The sequence below is a fragment of the Erythrolamprus reginae genome, chromosome 10, assembly GCF_031021105.1.
Source record: "Erythrolamprus reginae isolate rEryReg1 chromosome 10, rEryReg1.hap1, whole genome shotgun sequence".
Taxonomy (NCBI): Eukaryota; Metazoa; Chordata; class Lepidosauria; order Squamata; family Dipsadidae; genus Erythrolamprus; species Erythrolamprus reginae.
This window is the reverse complement of record NC_091959.1, coordinates 23,526,582-23,543,837: the sequence shown is the minus strand read 5'-3', so window position 1 is coordinate 23,543,837 and position 17,256 is coordinate 23,526,582. Positions and strand designations below refer to the sequence as shown.

The following is a 17,256-nucleotide window of genomic DNA, read 5'->3' as shown; positions in this document are numbered from 1 at the left end:
TACTACTCTTTCAGTAAAATACTGTAATATTTTCTCATGTTGCTTCTGATCTTTCCCCCAACTAACCTCAGATTGTGCCCCCTTGTTCTTGTGTTCACTTTCCTATTAAAAACACTTCCCTCCTGAACCTTATTTAACCCTTTAGCATATTTAAATGGGATCCCTATTTTGCTTCTATTACCTTCCTTTTGAGCCGCTGCCAGACCTCTGACTTCTCTGCAAATAACGTGCGACAACCTTAAACAAATTTAAACACCTTAAGAATGTCCTTGACGGTGTCAGAAAAAAGCTTAAAATTCTCCCGATTCAGCTAAGCATGGCCTACGCTGTGTCACATTCATGGACCGTGGATAAGATGAAAGATAACATCAGGGGAACATAGCAGGACAAAAAAAAAAAACACCCAGATTCCCAAGTCATGTTTGTACTAGGTGTATGTGCATGTGGGGGAAAAGCCCTGAATCTGGAGAAATAGAATGGAATAACAGAGTTTGAAGGGACCTTGGAGGTCATCTAGTCCAACCCCCTGCTTAGGCAGGAAACCCTACACTGCTTCAGACAGATGGGCATCCGATCTCTTCTTTAAAACATCCAGTGTTGCAGCATTTACAACTTCTGGAGGAAAGTTGTTCCACTGATTGATTTCTCCTTGGTTCTAAGTTGCTTCTCTCCTTGATTAGTTTCCACCCATTGCTTCTTGTCCTAACCTCAGGTGCCTTTGGAGAATAGCTTGACTCCCTCTTCTTTGTGGCAACTCCAATAATAATACAGTAATAATAATAATAATAATAATAATAATAATAATAATAATAATACAGAAGGACTAATACTGGCGGCACAAGAACAGGCCATTAGAACAAATGCTGTCAAAGCCAGAATTGAAAAATCAACAGACGATCCAAAGTGCAGACTTTGTAAAGAAACAGATGAAACAATCGATCACATACTCAGCTGCTGCAAAAAGATCGCACAGACTGACTACAAGCATAGACATGATGCTGTGGCACAGATGATCCACTGGAACTTGTGCCGGAACTACCATTTACCAGTGGCAAAGAACTGGTGGGATCATAAGCCAGAAAAAGTGGTCAAAAATGAGCAAGCAAAACTACTGTGGGACTTCCGACTTCAGACTGACCGAATTCTGAAGCATAACACACCAGACATCCTGATTGTGGAGAAAAAGAAAGTATGGATCATCGACATCGCAATCCCAGGGGACAGCAGAATTGACGAGAAGCAGCTAGAGAAATTAGTGAAATATGAAGATCTAAAAATCGAGCTGCAACATCTCTGGCATAAGCCAGTGAAAGTGGTCCCAGTGGTACTTGGCATGCTGGGCGCAGTGCCAAAGGATCTCAGCGGACATTTGAAAACCATCAGAATTGACAAAATCTCCATCTGTCAATTGCAAAAGGCTGCTTTACTGGGATCAGCAAACATAATTCACCGCTACATCACACAGCCCTAGGTGCTTGGGAAGCGCCTGACTGGTGATGAAATACGAAATCCAGCATAGTGATCTCGTTTGCTGTGTTGTATTGACATAATAATAATAATAAATAATAATAATCCAAACCATTCCCAGCGTGGTCCCTCCCATCCCTGAACTTTGGTAAGGTAAGGGACTACCCCCTTTCAACGCCTCCCATCCATCTATCTCAAGTTTCCTCTCTTTTTCTATTTGAATCTCAGGATGCTAGAAAAAAATGTTCAAATTTCTCTTTCTGATACAAACTCCCCTGACTTGGTGAAGCATGCTATAGCAGCTACTCGTTTAATTTTTTGAGATGCATCTTCATTCTGCAGCCTGACTCTCCACACTTCGCAATCTAAAGAAATACAATGGGAATGAAAAATGTCCTTCCTGATAAGATCAAAAGAAAAGAAGTGGAGCCAAGAAAGTTGCAGAATGGTGGCAGGATGACTGTACAGTAAAATAAATAAATGTTCACACTCAATCTTTGGCCCTTTCACAACTAAGGCAAGATGCAGAAATATATTATTCTTCTGTGAATTTCTCCTAAATGTTTTTTTTTTGACTGAGACAAAAATATCTGTGAAATTTAATCTAACAGGTTTTTTTTAAAGGCAGAACAGAACAAACTGAGGACACAAAACTAATTTTATCCTGTTATTTTCACGAAACCTGTTGCAAAGCGTGGGTTTTTACCTCCTGCAGTGAAAATACTTTTCAAAACTATCAGTGTGGAATGGGTCAATGCATGTATGTTTCTGGTTACATGAGTAGGTCAGGGAAAAGGTAGATTCCTAAGCCAGTGATAGAAGAAACACAACACCCATTTTCAATTTTCTGCCTTGCCTTCGGCATCTCCTGGACCACCAATAATTGCCAAGTTTCATTTTACACCAGAGCAGATTTCTATCTTGAGGATATGATGAGCAACAAAGTTGGTTAAAGATCTACTAAGTTGTTCTGGAGACAAAAATATCTCTCACCCCACTGCCTGAGGTATAAGGATGAAAGTTGCTATTTATCATACAGATACAGAAAATTCCAGTAGATCACTATTAAGATTTTGAAGTTCTTGACTGAAAAAAATATTGGCAACAACATTGCATTAGAGCAGTGTTTCCCAACCTTGGCAACTTGAAGATATTTGGACTTCAACTCCCAGAATTCCCCAGCCAGCAAATGGTGACTGGGGAATTCTGGGAGTTGAAGTCCAGATATCTTCAAGTTGCCAAGGTTGGGAAATACTGCATTAGAGATTAGGCCAATATTGATTGTGTTCACGCAATAAATTTACTCCCGGTTAACAAATACTTTTTTGTGGGATGCCACAATGCATTAAGCCATAAACTAATCAAAGGGGCTGAATTCACACAGCCTGCTAAGCCACAAAAATAATAAGTAAGTTTAACATTAACTGTTTTTTATTATTTTGTGTGAATGACTTTGCTAGAAAACTATACTTGGCCTGGTTAAACCTATTGTGAGAACATAACTCCCACCTTCTTCCTAAATGATAGACTAGATCAGGAGTTTTCCACCCATGGCTCTGGAGCCACATGTGACTCTTTCATCCCTCTTCGGCAACTCCCTGTCACTCAAAACATGCATCACAACTGCCAATGCGCGACACCCACTGTCATGCGATTTATTGAGTGTTTTGGCCCATCTTTTTTTTCAGAGTTCAAAATGTTTTTTTTATTTATTATTATTATTATTATTATTATTATTATTATTATTATTATTATTATTTATTACATTTGTATGCCGCCCCTCTCCGAAGACTCGGGGCGGCTAACAACAATATAAAAAGACAATGTAGACAAATCTAATATTAAAAACAATCTAAAAAACCCCAATTTAAAAAACCACTCATATATACAAGCATACCATGTATAAATTCTATAAGCCTAGGGGGAAGAGAAATTTCAATTCCCCCATGCCTGACGACAGAGGTGGGTTTTAAGGAGCTTGCAAAAGGCAAGGAGGGTGGGGGCAACTCTGATATCTGGGGGGAACTGGTTCCAGAGAGTCAGGGCTGCCACAGAGAAGGCTCTTCTCCTGGGTCCCGCCAAACAACACTGCTTAGTCGACGGGACCTGGAGAAGGCCAACTCTGTGGGACCTAACTGGTCGCTGGGATTCGTGCGGCAGAAGGCAGTCCCAGAGATATTCTGGTCCGACGCCATGAAGGGCTTTATAGGTCATAACCAACACTTTGAATTGTGACCAGAAATTGATCGGCAACCAATGCAGATTGCGAAGTGTTGGTGTAACATGGGCATACCTTGGGAAGCCCATGATTGCTCTCGCAGTTGCACGCAGAAATAAAAATGTGTTTTTCTCTGTAGCAGTTCATTGATTGCATAAATGCAACACACTATAGGGTTTTTTATGCATAGCACAAAGGTTAAAAAATGATATATTCACAGTGTTATCTTCATTTTAGATGTTAAAAGGGTTTTGTGGTTCCCGGTGTTTTCTTTTCTGTGGGAAACAGGTCCAAATGGCTCTTTGAGTGTTTAAGATTGCTGACCTCTGGACTAGATGATAGACTAGACTAAATGATACAATGAGGATCCTAAGCAGTGGCATAAAATATACTACTTGTTTGCTCCCTGTCTTAAGCCACATTGCACCACCAACCTTACGAAGGCAGGAAGGAGTACAACAAAATTATGAGAAACACACTTCTTCCTGTGCACACTGATCTTCCTCATCTATCAATTGGCAGGCTTAAATCCAGGAAGCCCTCTCTGGCACTCGCTCAACAACTGTCTAACAACTTTGACATCAACTCACATTGGAAAGCCAAATGGGCTGCTGAATGCCCAGATACAGGCAGTCATGTAGATCAGTGTTTCCCAACCTTGGCAACTTGAAGATATCTGGACTTCAACTTCCAGAATTCCCCAGCCAGCGAATGCTGGCTGGGGAATTCTGGGAATTGAAGTCCAGATATCTTCAAGTTGCCAAGGTTGGGAAAAACTGGTGTAGATGACCCTACACAAAAGGGGCCAGGTTTTGACCTTCCTCACCAGCATTGGTCAACTCTGAACAGGACCCGCACCCAACATGGTGCCTTCCAGGACTCATGGTTTAAGTGGGGTCTTATCTCTACCCCTCACTGTGACTGTGGTGCTCCTCAACAAAATATCCACCGCATAGTGTCCAGATGTCCATCAAGAGTCCATCAAAATCGGACCAATGTCTGATTTTTCTACATAGACTAACCAGTAAGCACCACAATTTTGAGAGGAGCTTTCAGTTTTGATGAGGGGGGGAGCAGGGCATGCCAGGAAGAGACTCTATGGCAAGGGGTGTGTTTCCCAGTCAGCTCCACAATTGATTGGGCTTTCGGTTATGACTGGTAGAGGAAAAAGGATGCTATGCTAGGAAGAAACTCTATGGTGGGGGGACCGGACTTCCTGTCGGCTCCAGAATGGGATGGAGGGGTGGCTTCTGGTTAGGACCTTTGTAGCTCTTTGAGTGTTTAAGGTTGCTGAATCCTGGCGAACATGGAGAAACACTGTTGTAGACCATAAGTGAGGAACAGTCGTGTGTAAACTAGTAGTCAGCATTAAGTGAGATGGTTGCTAAGCACGCAGGTAAGTGCGGAATGAGAGTGGAAGTCCATGTAATGAAGCATCTTCCTTTATTGCAGCTTTCCAAGATGTCCATGTGATGATTTTTGTGGGCTTTGGCTTCCTCATGACTTTTCTTCAACGTTACGGCTTTGGAGCTGTTGGCTTCAACTTTCTCCTCGCTGCCTTTGGGATCCAGTGGGCTCTCCTGATGCAGGGCTGGCTCCACACCTTTGAAAATGGGAAGATACTCATTGGAGTGGAAAGGTAAGATGGCGTGCTTGGACTGTTCTGATCCAGCTGAGCTGCTCCAAAAACTCTCTTTTCAAGACTTGGATTGTCAAATAACAAGTCTTTATTTCTCTTCCACACTGGAAAATCGTCAAGTTTAGAATGCATTATACTAAGCACATTTCGATCTCACGGGCTGGAGTTTACAAAGCTATAAATTATCTCTAATGAGCAGATGACAGGTTTCTGGCATCTCCTTATCTCTGGGTCAGGTTAAAGCTAATTTCACACAGTTTTATCATGAAATATCAAAAGACGTCCATCTTTTTTATGCAGTTTGCACGAAAGTGCCCTTGTCTTCCAGCATATTCAGGATGTGACATCTCACTTAAGTTTCACATTCTAAATTAGCAGATTCAAAACTTTTTTCCAAACATCTCCCCCTTTCTTTTCTCAAATCTCCTAAATCTTGCATCCAACCATGGACTGTCATCTACTCTCCCATTCTCTGAAGAAGAACTGTTTCCCATGCTAACATCTAACTGATTTTTAGGTACGCTCTCATCTCCACTGCTCTCTCCCACTTGTCTTAAATCAAGGTACATTAAATCTACTGTCTCCTCATCCTCCTCTGAATCTGACATTTTCGGAGGCTGACAGGGAACACTCACAACATGGACAGGGAAAGAAAGAGTTTCTGGCTAAACACGTCACAAGACAAGAGTGAAACTATAATGAAGATAAATTTAATTTGTGGCTTAAGAATGCAAAGCTGTGTACTGGGTGAGAGATAAGATGGATTCATTTATCATTTATGGGGTCCAAAATAAACATTCAGGACACCCAAAAGAAGCATTTTAGAGAGAGTGTGGAAGCATCGTCTGAGACACTCCATTGGTTCGGAAGCACACTTGGAATTTTGGACCAAAGGCACATATGGAATTTGGAGTGGATATTCTGAGTGCACTGACAAAATGTCTGCTATGGTGTATATAGCAATAGACTTATATTACCTCTTCACTGTGCTTTCCAGCCTTCTTTAAGTGGTTTACAGAGTCAGCCTCTTGCCCCCAACAATCTAGATCTTCATTTTACCAACCTGGGAAAGATGGAAGGCTGAGTCAACCTTGAACCTGGTGAGATTTGAATGGCCAAATTCCAGGCAGCTGGCAGTCAGCAGAAGTAGCCTGTAGTACTACATTGTAACCATTGTGCCACCATGGCTTTTATGTTGTTGTTGTTGTTGTTGTTGTTGTTGTTGTTGTTATTATTATTACTACTACTATTATTATTATTATTATTAATGATTTGTGAGACAATAATGATATTAATTGAATAAGATTAAAAGGAAATCAATGTTGAATTCAATTAGCAGAAAATTGTTTAGCTAGATGACAAAATTAGAGGCCAGGGCATAAAGGGTTGATGTATACCGAAAGTAACTAATTTGGAATCAGTAATTTTTGGGGGTGATTATACTTGATGTACTAATACAATACTGCTTTTATTGTAACACAAATAGGAGGTATTCATTCATTCATTCGACTTCCATGCCACCCAATCCCAAAGGACTCAGTACAATAAATAGATACAAAACAGTAAAAGAAGTCGAACATTAGCTAAGACTAAAATATTAAAAACTAACTTAAACCCCTTAAAAAGAGTTATTATAAGAAATGGTGGTCACACTCATATACATACACACCATAGTTCCCTCTAAGCTGAGCAGTGAGCAATCGCTCACTTAAAAATCATCATCAACTCAGAGTTTTCCAAACCTGCCCAGAAGCCGAGAGGGAAAGAGTGAGAGGGAAGGAGAGAGAGAGGAAGAGAGAGAAACAGATAGAAAAAAGAGAGGAAGGAAAAGAGAAAGAAAAAGAATGGAAGTAAGGAAGAGAGAAAGAAAATCAAAATCTAGTTTGAAACTAGCTCAACTATTTAAGTGGCATTTTGATATTGATAGAGTTGCCCTATTATGAGCTCACTGTTATAGACACACAGTACAGTATTTTATTTTGAAATTATCTGAGGCAAAACAGGGTGGGTTTTTTGTTTGTTTGTTTGTTTGTTTGTTTGTTTGTTTATTTATTTATTTATTTATTTATTTATTTATTTATTTATTTATTTCTGTGCCACCCAGTCCCGAAGGGACTGCTGCTCAGACACTATACTTTTCCGCCCCCCCCAAAAAAAATTAGAGGGAACACTGATACACACCATAAAATTGGCCATCGAAGATGTACATTTATGGCCACCAGGCCTGTGGCAAAGCCAGGTCTTTGTGGCCTTGCGAAAGGCCAGCAGGGTAGGAGCAGTACGGACATCGGGAAGTAGTTGGTTCCATAGAGCCGGGGCAGCCACAGAGAAGGCCCTCCCCTGTGGTCCCACCAACCTGTATTGCTTAGTTGGTGGGACCTGGAGGAGGCCAACTCTGTGAGCTCTTATTGGTCTCTGGGAGGTATTTTGAAATGTATTGACAACGTTTGTATGGAGGAAAAAATTAAAAAAACTTTACCCAGAAAAAATAATGAGCTAGACTTTAGGGATGTTCTCCAGAGCAGGGGTCTCCATTGGCAACTTTAGACTTGTGGACTTCAACTCCCAGAATTCTTCAACGAGCATGAGTCAAAGTTGGAGACCCCTGTTCCAGAGGACATCCCAGAAGACCTTGTGAGTCCTGCCAACTGATGAGACACCAGAAGCTGGTGTTCTACTTTACAGAATGCAAGATTGCTGTTTGCAGTTTTTTAAAAAATAGAACCAGATCAATAGGACAAAAAAAGTAATGGGCACTAAGGGATATACCTGAAGGGATATTGGGGGCTCAAAATTCATGTTGCCCTTACTACAAGCTAAGACTATTATTGCAAATTTTGCACATTGGATGATGGAAAATGTCTATCAGGCCAAAGCTTGTACATGACCCTCTTTGACAAATGGGAAGAGTTCTTTTACATTCCTTGTTGGTCATCTCAAAGCTAAACAAATAGTCTTCAATCCCCACTGCTCTGATCTGACCCTTTCCCAACTTGGTTGAATACTTTCCAGCAAAGAAAGAAAGAATAGAATAGAATTGTGACTTTCCATGAATTAAGATGAATTAAAAATTCATCTTCTCTTGATGCAGCCTCATTGGATGACCTAAAAGTCTAGGTTAGGGACAGATCATAATGGCCAAAATCTACCAATGTCATCCTCAAGGGTCAACCATAACATCAAGGGCAGATAATGAAGCTTCAGGTGTCATTTTTGTAGCCATGTCTCACTGCTGGCTCATGTGATCCACTACAATTCCAAGATGCTTGTTGTTGTGTTGCTTCAGTAGCCTTCTCTGACTTCTCCATCTCTTCCTTCTCCTCTCAGCCTGATCAATGCGGATTTCTGCGTGGGTTCTGTTTGTATCGCCTTCGGTGCCCTTTTGGGCAAAGTCAGCCCTGTCCAGCTGCTCGTGATGACCCTGTTTCAAGTGACTCTCTTCTCCGTCAATGAATATATCCTGCTTGACCTGCTCCATGTAAGGCTCTCCATCTTGGTTGCAAATGTTCGGAAATGCTTCCCTATCTTAATTTTTTTGGGGGGGATTGTGAAAAACTTGTGTATTTGATTATCGCTTGCCATCCTGAATAGCAAGACAAAGAGGACAATGGTTTAAGCCAGTGATGGCAAATCTATGGCACGGGTGCCACAGATGGAACACGGAGCCATATCTGCTGGTATGCGAGCCGTTGCCTTAGCCCAGCTCCAACGTGCATGTGTATGCTGGCCAGCTGATGGTCAAGGTAGCCCTTTATGGGAAATCATTACATTACAGTCCTCCCCCGCATATATATATATATATATATATATGGATAGGGAGTCTCTGCTCACAGCCGCTCATGCCCTTATCACCTCGAGGTTCGACTAGTGCAATGCCCTCTACATGGGGCTACCGCTGAAAAGTGTTCAGAAACTACAAATTGTGCAGAATGCAACCATGTGAGCTGTCATGGTCCTGCCAAGGTATGCCCATGTTTCTCCAGCACTCCGTGGACTGCACTGGCTGCCAATTGGTTTTCTGGACCAGATTCAAGGTAATGACCTATAAAGCCTTACATGGCATCGGACCAGATTACTTGCGGGACCGCTTTCTGCCGCACAAATCTCAGCATCCAGTTCGGTCCCACAGAGTTGGCCTTCTCCAGGTCCCGTAAACTAGAGAATGTCATTTGGTGGATCCTAGGGGAAGAGCCTTCTCTGTAGGGGTCCCGGCTCTCTGGAATCAACTCCCCCCAGGAATTCGCACTGCCCCCACCCTCCTTGCCTTTCGTAAGAATTTGAAAATGCATTTATGTCGTCAGGCCAGGGGTCACTAGAACCCAGCTTCTGTCCAGTGAATGTGTAAGACGTGGTAGCATGCATGGGAATGTTTGATTTTTAAATGTTTAGCTTTTTAAAGATAATTTTTAAATTAATTATTTCTATTAATTGGATTAGGTGTTTTATTTATTGTATTTTTTACCAAAATGTTGTAAGCCTCCCTGAGTCCACGGAGAGGGGCGGCATATAAGTCCTATCTATCTATCTATCTATCTATCTATCTATCTATCTATCTATCTATCTATCTATCTATCTATCTGCGGAGTCTGCAGAGAGGGGCGGCATACAAATCTAATAAATCATAATCATAAATCATATCTGCCTGCCTATCTATCTATCTATCTATCTATCTATCTATCTATCTATCTATCTATCTTATCTATCTATCTATCTATCTATCTATCTATCTATCTAATCTACCTACCTAAGTAAGGTAAGTGAGAGGAGAGCCAAATTAGGGAGGAAACAGAGCCAATTGTTCTTATCCAAGACCCACAAGATGCAGGATGTAACTCTTGTGTGCTTGGAATGTGGTTGCACTAGTAGGGCCCACTTTGAACGTACATAAAAGCCCCTGAGAGGAATAAATTAACCATCAGATAAGGGGACTGAATGAGATTCTGGCTGGAGGGTCCGAATGGAAAAGCGGGCTTAGAATAATATTACCAGCCTTGTGGAATGAAGGGAGACCTCCTGGACTTCCAGTCAAACATGTTCTTCCTGCAAGGAAAGGAGCATCTCGTTTGCTAAATTTATACAGCTCTTCTTCTACTCTCATTCAGGCCGAAGGGCAACAAGAAGATAGAATAAATACAAGGTGAATTATTCTTCCACCCATTGTAAAGCTTGAGATAAGAGTTCAATTCTCTGAAGGGCAAAGTAGTAATGTCTCCATTCTTGGGAATAGAAATCAAATGTGTATCTTTTTTTCAATGTTTCATTTTTGTGCTTGTTTGAATTTTTTTAAAAAAATGTCATTGTCCAGCCAGAAAGACTCCCAGGGTATCTTTCAGATAAGATAGTCCTTGCTTGCTTATTTGCAGTTTCAAGGATCTCATAGCAAAGTGAAAGGAGGGAGAAGGGAGGAAGTCAACAGTAACTAAACAAAGTGAAAAGCCTGTTACTTCTTCTTTCCCAGACTCCAGTTTCTTGCAGATGAATAGCAGTGAAAGTAGTCCAGAACATTTCCTGAGTAAAGGGAGGTTAAATGAGAAGCAATATGTTTTCAAGGGAACCTCCAGTCCCCTAATCATCTTTGACACTCTTCACTGCACTTTGCTTAGAGTCTCAATATCCTTTTTGTTGCCACGATACAAAAAGGATGTTGAGACTCTAGAAAAAGTGCAGGGAAGAGCGACAAAATGATTAGGGGCCTGGAAGTTAGAACATGAAGAACGGTTGCAGGAACTGGGCATGGCTAGTTTAATGAAAAGAAGGACCAGGGGAGACATCATAGCAGTGTTCTAATATCTCAGGGGTTGCCAGACAGAAGAAGGAGTCAACCTATTCTCCAAAGCACCTGAGGACAGAACAAGAAGCAATGGGTGGAAGCTGAACAAGAAGAGAAGCAACCTAGAACTAAGGAGAAATTTCCTGAGAGTCAGAACAGTTGATTCCAGAAGTTGTGAATTCCCCAACACTGGAAGTTTTTAAGCAGATGTTGGATAACAATCTCTCTGAAGTAGTGTAGGGTTTCCTGCCTAAGCAGGGGGTTGGACTAGAAGACCTCCAAGGTCTCTTCCAACCCTATTGTTGCTGTTGTTGTTGTTATTGTTGTTGTTGTTGTTGTTATTATTATTGTTATTGTTATTAAAAACAAAGAAACCCAAGGGAAGGAGAGTCCATTTGCTTTGAAACATGGTTTTGGGGGGACATCCAGAAATAGAATTTTTAGATGCCCAAAGGCACAAATGTTCTATTTCGACTGTTAAGCAACTGGCTTCAAGTTTCATCTGTGGTCTACTGATTCTCTGTAGAATAAACCAATTACTTCTAGGTAGGCTTCAATCTCTTTTATATCTGTTACCGCAGGTCAGGGATGCTGGAGGATCCATGACCATTCATACATTTGGTGCTTACTTTGGCCTAACTGTGACCACTATTCTGTACCGGCCTAACCTCGAGCAGACCAAAGAGAAGCAGGAATCGGTTTACCATTCAGATCTTTTTGCCATGATTGGTGAGTTGTGGTTCCTCTCCCTGTTAGACAAGAGACCAGAGGTGAGAGTTGCTCCTGGTTCAGACCGGATCTATAGATCCTGGAACGGGAATTTCCCCCCCTCCCACCGGGACTGATAGCTGGTTGGCCACACACCCGAACCAGCTCTAATGGCAGCACTGTAGGCACCGCCATCTTCTTTTTTGCTTCTGCGCATGCACAGAAGCTGTGTTTTCGGCACCGCACATGCACGCATGCATGCAGCTACGCAGCAAGGGAGGGAGCGAAGCAGCGGTGAGGTAAGTTAGAACCCACCCCTCCAGAAGACCAGTATTGGGTTCCAACTGGTGTGCTTGATGCCATAGCACCGGTAGGGAGAATGGAGGTGCACAGGAAGCCAAATCTCATGTGAGGATGCTTGTGCATGTGAGATTTCGCTGATTTTTGGCATATTTTTGCGGACGTGCATGCGCAGAAGCAAAGAAATCACTGAAAATTGGTGAAATCTCTCATGCCATAGCACCAGTAGGGAAAATGGAGCAGCGTATGCAGTTCTGTGTGAACTACACAACCAGGCGCACCTGTGCAAGATTTGAAAAATATGCCAAAAATCAGTGAAATCTCACACACACAAGTTTCCTCACATGTGATTTCTGCAATTTTCGGTGTATTTTTACAGAAGCGCATACGTGGGAGCAAAGAAATCGCCAAAAACTGGTGGAATCTCTCACGCATGAGCATCCTGGTGTGAGATTTGGTTTCCTGTGCATGCGCAGAAGCCAAATCTCATGCAGGCACACCCACTCGCCCGCTATTCACACAGAGCTGCACATGCAACCACACCAGGAGTGGTGGCGATGGGGAACCCTTGCCTGCAGGAGACTCTTTGCTTTCTTTTATTTTTCTTAAGAAATTTTTTATTTAAAAATACAGTGATACTTACGACCTTAATTTGTTCCGTGACCAGGTCCTTAAGTAGAAAAGTTAGGAAAAGTTACATAGGAATCAATGTAAAGGAAATAATGCGTGCGATTGGGGAAACCACGGGGAGGGTGGAGGCCCTGTTTCCTCCCAGGAGATTCCTAGAGAGACCCCATGGAGGCTTCTCCCTGCCTTTTCTGGCCCTGTTTCCTCCCAGGAGATTCCTAGAGAGGCCCCACGGAGGCTTCTCCCTGCCTTTTCCAGCCCGGTTTCCTCCCAGGAGATTCCATGAGAAGCCTCATGGAGGCTTCTCCCTGCCTTTTCCGGCCCTGTTACCTCCCAGGAGATTCCTAGAGAGTCCCCACGGAGGCTTCTCCCTGCCTTTTCCGGCCCTGTTTCCTCCCAGGAGATTCCTAGAGAGGCCCCACGGAGGCTTCTCCCTGCCTTTTCCGGCCCTGTTTCCTCCCAGGAGATTCCAAGAGAGGCCACAGGGAGGCTTCTCCCTGCCTTTTCCGGCCCTGTTTCCTCCCAGGAGATTCCTACAGAGGCCCCACGGAGGCTTCTCCCTGCCTTTTCCAGCCTGGTTTCCTCCCAGGAGATTCCTAGAGAGGCCCCACGGAGGCTTCTCCCTGCCTTTTCCGGCCTGTTTCCTCCCAGGAGATTCCTAGAGAGGCCCCACAGAGCCTTCTCCCCTTTTCCAGCCCTGTTTCCTCCCAGGAGATTCCTACAGAGGCCCCACGGAGGCTTCTCCCTGTCTTTTACGGCCCTGTTTCCTCCCAGGAGATTCCTAGAGAGGCCCCACGGAGGCTTCTCCCTGTCTTTTCCAGCCCTGTTTCCTCCCAGGAGATTCCTAGAGAGGCCCCACGGAGGCTTCTCCCTGCCTTTTCCGGCCTGTTTCCTCCCAGGAGATTCCTAGAGAGGCCCCACAGAGCCTTCTCCTCCCCTTTTCCGGCCCTGTTTCCTCCCAGGAGATTCCTAGAGAGGCCCCACGGAGGCTTCTCCCTGACTTTTCTGGCCCTGTTTCCTCCCAGGAGATTCCTAGAGAGGCCCCAGGGAGGCTTCTCCCTGCCTTTTCCGGCCTGTTTCCTCCCAGGAGATTCCTAGAGAGGCCCCACAGAGCCTTCTCCTCCCCTTTTCCGGCCCTGTTTCCTCCCAGGAGATTCCTATAGAGGCCCCACGGAGACTTCTCCCTGCCTTTTCCGGTCCTGTTTCCTCCCAGGAGGTTCCTAGAGAGGCCCCACGGAGGCTTCTCCCTGCCTTTTCCAGCCCGGTTTCCTCCCAGGAGATTCCATGAGAAGCCTTATGGAGGCTTCTCCCTGCCTTTTCCGGCCCTGTTTCCTCCCAGGAGATTCCTAGAGAGTCCCCACGGAGGCTTCTCCCTGCCTTTTCCGGCCCTGTTTCCTCCCAGGAGATTCCTAGAGAGGCCCCACGGAGGCTTCTCCCTGCCTTTTCCGGCCCTGTTTCCTCCCAGGAGATTCCAAGAGAGGCCACAGGGAGGCTTCTCCCTGCCTTTTCCGGCCCTGTTTCCTCCCAGGAGATTCCTACAGAGGCCCCACGGAGGCTTCTCCCTGCCTTTTCCAGCCCGGTTTCCTCCCAGGAGATTCCTAGAGAGGCCCCACGGAGGCTTCTCCCTGCCTTTTCCGGCCTGTTTCCTCCCAGGAGATTCCTAAAGAGGCCCCACAGAGCCTTCTCCCCTTTTCCAGCCCTGTTTCCTCCCAGGAGATTCCTACAGAGGCCCCACGGAGGCTTCTCCCTGTCTTTTACGGCCCTGTTTCCTCCCAGGAGATTCCTAGAGAGGCCCCACGGAGGCTTCTCCCTGTCTTTTCCAGCCCTGTTTCCTCCCAGGAGATTCCTAGAGAGGCCCCACGGAGGCTTCTCCCTGCCTTTTCCGGCCTGTTTCCTCCCAGGAGATTCCTAGAGAGGCCCCACAGAGCCTTCTCCTCCCCTTTTCCGGCCCTGTTTCCTCCCAGGAGATTCCTAGAGAGGCCCCACGGAGGCTTCTCCCTGCCTTTTCCGGCCTGTTTCCTCCCAGGAGATTCCTAGAGAGGCCCCACAGAGCCTTCTCCTCCCCTTTTCCGGCCCTGTTTCCTCCCAGGAGATTCCTATAGAGGCCCCACGGAGACTTCTCCCTGCCTTTTCCGGTCCTGTTTCCTCCCAGGAGATTCCTAGAGAGGCCCCACGTAGTCTTCCGGTTACAGTTCCGGTTACAGTTTAAGAGGCTCGGGTTTGTAAGTGGAAAATGGTTCTTGAAAAGTGGCAAAAAAATCTTGAACACCCAGTTCTTATCTAGAAAAGTTCGTAAGTAGAGGCATTTGTAAGTAGAGGTACCACTTTATTAACAGTTCATTTACAATTCTAAATGAGAACCTTTGCTTTCTGTGACAAATAGGAATAGTGAAAAAGAGGCCTTTTCTCTTACCTTTTATTTCCGTTTCAGGTAGCCCGAGCAAAGGTACTCAAAGCGGAAAATATTGTGAAAGTATTTATTGTGGACTTTTAGGCTTTAATCCATCATGCCCAAAACTGCATGTTCATCACAGCCCGGAAACTAGGCAAAAACTAGGCTTGCCCTGTCATTGTTTTAGAAATCTTGAAACCTCTTTAATCCTCTTTACGAGCACAGCGAAAGGAACGTAGAAGTTTCCTGATGAGCTCTTTTTTAAACTACCTGTTTACTGATGCGCAAACATCTCATTAAATTCGGGAAGCTGGTTTTCTGGTTTCTTGCTATTGTAACCTCGAGGTCCTATTTCGGATGTTTATTTTTTTTAAAAACGCAGACTGAGAGACGCAGAAGGGATTTCTGTACAGGAACCGGGAAATATGCTGTCATACAGATCAATATTGCTGATGGTTTAGTAAGTTATTTTTCCTGCCTGGTCTCTAGTTGGGCTAGGGAACTTCTCTTCTCTTTTTTAAAAAAGTAGTTTTTATTTAAATTTAAAAATTAAAAAGAAAATAAACACACATACAAACAACAAAAGAGAAAACAGAAAATAAAAAAGAAACACATACAAATAACAATATAAATACATTTACAGAACAGAACAAAAGAAAAGAAAAGAGAAATATATATACAGTATATAAAGAAAAAGAATTATGTCTTTCCATCAAAACATTTTTTTTTGTTCACTTGTTTTCTTGGCAATTCTGTATCCAAAAAGAATTGTTTCGGGCTAGGGAACTTCTCAAGGAGCTTACGTTCATCAGGATGAGTTATGACTTACCTGGCTGCTGGTTTGCTTCCTTACACGCGGCATGTGCGCAAGTATTTTGCGCATGCGCTGTGCTAAAAACAGCTTCTGCACCTGCGCAGAAGCAAAAAACAAGATGGCGACACTTAGGGCGCTGATGAGAGAGCCAGTTCGGGGGGTGTCCAGCTGGCTATTGCTGCCACACTGTGAGGGGGGGGGGGATTCCCGCTACTCTGTGAAGGGTTGAAAAATTTTTCACTACCACATTGTGGGCATGGTTTATTGTGTGGGTGTGGCTTGATGGTCATTTGACCGGGAAGGTGTGGCTTGCTGGCCATGTGACCAGGTGGGAGTGGTTTGACAATCATGTGACCAGGGATGGCTTAAAGGTCATGTGACTGAGTGGGAGTGGCTTACCGAGCAAGATAAGTTTTCAGAGAGGTGCTTTGGACTCTTTTTCAGTTGATTAAGATTATTTGAATAGCCACAAAAAGGACAAATGATCGACAGCATTATTTATTGAGGAGCCCGGTAACATTTTAAGGTTTTGTACTGAACTCACAGGGTTCAGTATGAGAACAGATTAGGCAAGTAGCTCAATTGCTATAAAAGTTCAGTTCTAGATAATGATTAAAATGATTAGAGCGTTTATGGGTAAAAACATACCATTGAATTATTTCCTATTTTAAAAGGAATTAAGGATCATCCTTAGAGAAGGAAGGGCAAAAAAATTATTAAAGTATTCAATAAATAGTGCATAAGCTTACTACCCCCATGGGGGCAGCAGCCCATTACTGCAGCTCTACCAAACCAGCAAAAACCTACCTCTGATGTTCATGCTTTATCCTGCTGCTTGCAGTTCCTGCTTTGCCTTTATAAAAAGTCCATTGTTAACTCCCATTGCAGGAACCTTGTTCTTGTGGATGTATTGGCCCAGCTTTAACTCAGCCGTTTCCAACCACGGGGATGCCCAGCATCGAGCGGCCATCAACACCTACTGTTCCCTGGCTGCTTGTGTCCTTACATCTGTGGCCTTCTCTAGTCTCTTGCAAAAGAAGGGGAGGCTGAACATGGTGAGTGAAGCCAGGCAAAGTGTCAGGCATTAAGGTTGGGGGGGGGCTGCTCGACTACCTGCTTGCCTGCCAATCAATCAATCAATCAATCAATCAATCAATCAATCAATCTCAATAATTAAAAATGATGTCATGGCTTTCTGTTATCTTGTACAAAGATTCATGGAACCCCCACCACAGGGGGGTATCTTTCCTTCCTTCCTTCCTTCCTTCCTTCCTTCCTTCCTTCCTTCCTTCCTTCCTCCCTCCTTCTTTCTTTCTTTCTC

At 43.8% G+C, this 17,256-nt stretch overlaps 1 protein-coding gene across 1 annotated transcript in view; it reads left to right on the top strand.

The window, feature by feature from the left end:
• The window catches only part of RHCG (Rh family C glycoprotein), a 30,681-nt gene that overhangs the window by 4,521 nt on the left and 8,904 nt on the right, over positions 1–17,256 (top strand). Inside the window, exons 2-5 of the mRNA XM_070762030.1 lie at positions 5,138–5,324; positions 8,652–8,802; positions 11,676–11,823; positions 16,824–16,990. Of these exons, the coding sequence (XP_070618131.1) occupies positions 5,138–5,324; positions 8,652–8,802; positions 11,676–11,823; positions 16,824–16,990 (653 nt within the window). The remainder of the gene's footprint in view (positions 1–5,137; positions 5,325–8,651; positions 8,803–11,675; positions 11,824–16,823; positions 16,991–17,256) is intronic.